The 2,731-nt window shown below is 61.1% G+C and overlaps 1 protein-coding gene across 1 annotated transcript in view; it reads left to right on the top strand.

Moving 5' to 3' along the window:
• SPTBN5 (spectrin, beta, non-erythrocytic 5) overlaps positions 1 to 2,731 on the top strand; it is a 51,413-nt gene that overhangs the window by 21,016 nt on the left and 27,666 nt on the right. The window contains exons 19-23 of the mRNA XM_010848058.1: positions 14 to 153; positions 333 to 432; positions 1,166 to 1,336; positions 1,799 to 1,963; positions 2,426 to 2,640. Coding sequence (XP_010846360.1) covers positions 14 to 153; positions 333 to 432; positions 1,166 to 1,336; positions 1,799 to 1,963; positions 2,426 to 2,640 — 791 coding nt within the window. The remainder of the gene's footprint in view (positions 1 to 13; positions 154 to 332; positions 433 to 1,165; positions 1,337 to 1,798; positions 1,964 to 2,425; positions 2,641 to 2,731) is intronic.

The following is a 2,731-nucleotide window of genomic DNA, read 5'->3' as shown; positions in this document are numbered from 1 at the left end:
TCTGTGTCTCTAGGGGGGTGTGGTGGAGGCCCAGAGCCTGATGCAGAAGCACCAGGAGTATGGGCGGCTGCTGGATGCCCTTGGCTCTAGAGCAGAGGATCTACGGGCACGTGGCAAGAAGCTGGCTCAGAGCCGACACCCCGCTGCACACAAGTAAGCCTGGGCCTGTCTGGACAGGGCCTGCGCAGCCCATTACCCTGAGGCTGGGAGAGTGCCCAGAGAGTGAGGGGACAGCAGGGTGAACCCTGGGCTGTGGTGGATCCAACCCTTGTGGTGGGCCTCAGGCAGATTGGAGCCTCCACCTACCCTCCCCGACTCCACCTGCCCTACAGGGTCAGAGAACAACTGCAGAGCATCCAGGAGCAGTGGACCAGGGTCCAGGAGAGGAGTGAACAGAGAAGGAGGCAGCTGCTGGCCTCCCTCCAGCTCCAGGTGAGGGGCTCCCCCCCAAGCCCCTGCCCCAGTGCACGAGACCTTCCCGGGAGGAATGCCTCAGAGTCCACTGCTGAACTACAACTGTGCTGTGCGGGGCACTGCAGTTTACAAAGCACTTTCCCACGTGTTTACCGACCCTCTCAGCACCTCTTGTGAGATGAGTATCATGACTCTGATTTTTCCAGTTGAGGAAAATCAAGGCTCAGGCCACACTGCTCAGAGACAGGGCTGGACCCAAAGTCTAGGCCCCTCCCTCGGCCAGCTGCTCCCCAGCCCCAGCGTTTCTGGCCACGCTCCAGGCTCTTGCATGGGCCCTGGGCACCAGCTGCAGAGCTTGACTCTGTTGGATGTCTGTTCTGCCCACGATGGGGGCTCAAAGCTGGGTTAGTCCACAGGCCTCCTGGACACAGAGGGCCATCCCTGATCTGATGCACTGAATCAGGGGGCTCCTGACCAAACACCCTTCCTCTCTGGGCACTAGGCGCTGTGAGGCCAGACCCTGATTCTCCAGGCTTCTTTCTGCTGCTTTCCCTGAGACGTTTTTCTCCCCATCTGTTTCCTTGTTCCCACTTGGGAGCAATAACCCCTGCCCCCACCTCTCCTGCACCCTAGGATTGGCTCCTCAACCTGCTCTTCCCCTTGGGGCACCCTCAGACCCCTCTTCCACAAGGTCCTCATACCAGCCCTCACCACACTCTGTAATAATCACCCTCCCCTGGTTCCTGGGCAGGAATGGAAGCAGGACGTGGTGGAGGTGATGCTGTGGATGGAGGAGAAGGGGCGGGTGTTGGTGGATGAGCCATCTCGAGAGCCCAGCAACATCATGAGGAAACTCAGGCGGCACGAGGCAGCCACGCGTGAGCTGGCAGCCACCCAAGGGCACGTGGAGGGCCTGCAGCAGGTGAGGGATGCTGGGCCCAGGGTGTGGGGCCTGCTCGGCTTCATGTTTCTACTGCAGGAAGGATGGATCTCACTCCCCAGAGCATTAGCATCCCCTAGCTTCCTCCTTCACTCAGCGGGCAACCCCGGTCTTAGCACGCAAACCAGCCCAGAGAGCTTTTCTCGTCCCTTCCCCTTAAGTCTAAGAGGCAGCCCCTGAGCCTCCCGCCTCCACCTGGACACGGTCCTCCCACCAGCTGTCCAGTGCCTGCTCACGCCACACTATTTCCGGGCATCAGAGGAAAGCCCTCCCGCCAGTGCCCACAGATCTGGGGCCACGTGAACAGCTGGAGGCGCCCTTGCGGCCTGTGGAGTGCAGCTTGCAACCAGTCACTCCCACTGCTGCCCCCGGACCCAGCCCACCACGGCCACTCCCAGTACCAGCAGCTCAACCAGACACCCCAGGCCTTTGTGTCCACTGCAGGTCGGGAGAGAGCTGCTGAGCAGCAGGCCCCATGCCCAGGAGGACGTGCAGGCCAGGCTTCAGGGCCTAAGTAGCAAATGGGAAGATTTGAGATGCAAGATGGCAGAGCATGGGAAGCAGCTCCAGCAGGCTCGGCAGCAGGACCAGCTCCTGCGGCTGCTACAGGTGGGCCCAAGAGAGGGGAGGATCCAGGAGGGAGCCTGAATAGACAGGAGGGGCTGAATAGACAGGAGAGGAAGTGGGGGGAGGAGGAGTCAGGGCGCTCTGCTGACTCTGGAGCGGCCCTGAAAAGTCCTGCAGCCTTTGGAGGCCTCTAGCCTGTGGCCCGTTGACCCCAGCTACCCACCTTTGGCCGATCCAAGACTGCCCCCTCTGTGCCCGTACATGCTCAGCACGACTTGAGTCTCCCTGAGAGGCAGAAGTGAGAGAGGACGGGGGCACTCATGAGGTTCTGGGAGAAGGATTGGGCACCGCGGGTTGGAGGTAGACAGTGGCAGGGACAGAAGTCCCCAAACGGTCCTTGGTGAATCTGGCATGCTGCTAGCCCTGCAGCCTTAGCGTCCAAGAAGGGCCACTTGCCAGTCTGCACACAGGCAGCCTAATGCAGCACCCTGTATCCCTCCCCAGGAAGCCAAGGAGAAGATGGAGCAGCTAGAGGGGACTGTGCAGAGGGCAGAGGTGGGACAGGACCTGGGCTCCAGCCAGGGGCTGCAGAAACAGCATTGCCAGCTGGAGGCCGAGAGCCAGGCACTGGCCAGCAAGATGGCTGCCCTTGTCCCCGAGGCCCGTCAGGCAATCAGTTCCCAGGCCATCATGGAGGAGACCCAAAAATACCTCCAGAGGTACTTGGCTGCTTGTCCCACCCCCACCGCATCATGTGTAACTCCCATCATATGAACCTGGGGGCGGTTTCACCCAGTGGGCCCAGCAGAG

The sequence above is a fragment of the Bison bison genome, unplaced genomic scaffold (genome assembly GCF_000754665.1).
Source record: "Bison bison bison isolate TAMUID 2011002044 unplaced genomic scaffold, Bison_UMD1.0 scf7180017864259, whole genome shotgun sequence".
Taxonomy (NCBI): Eukaryota; Metazoa; Chordata; class Mammalia; order Artiodactyla; family Bovidae; genus Bison; species Bison bison.
The sequence above is the reverse complement of the archived record's forward strand: the minus strand, read 5'-3'. Positions and strand labels throughout refer to the sequence as shown.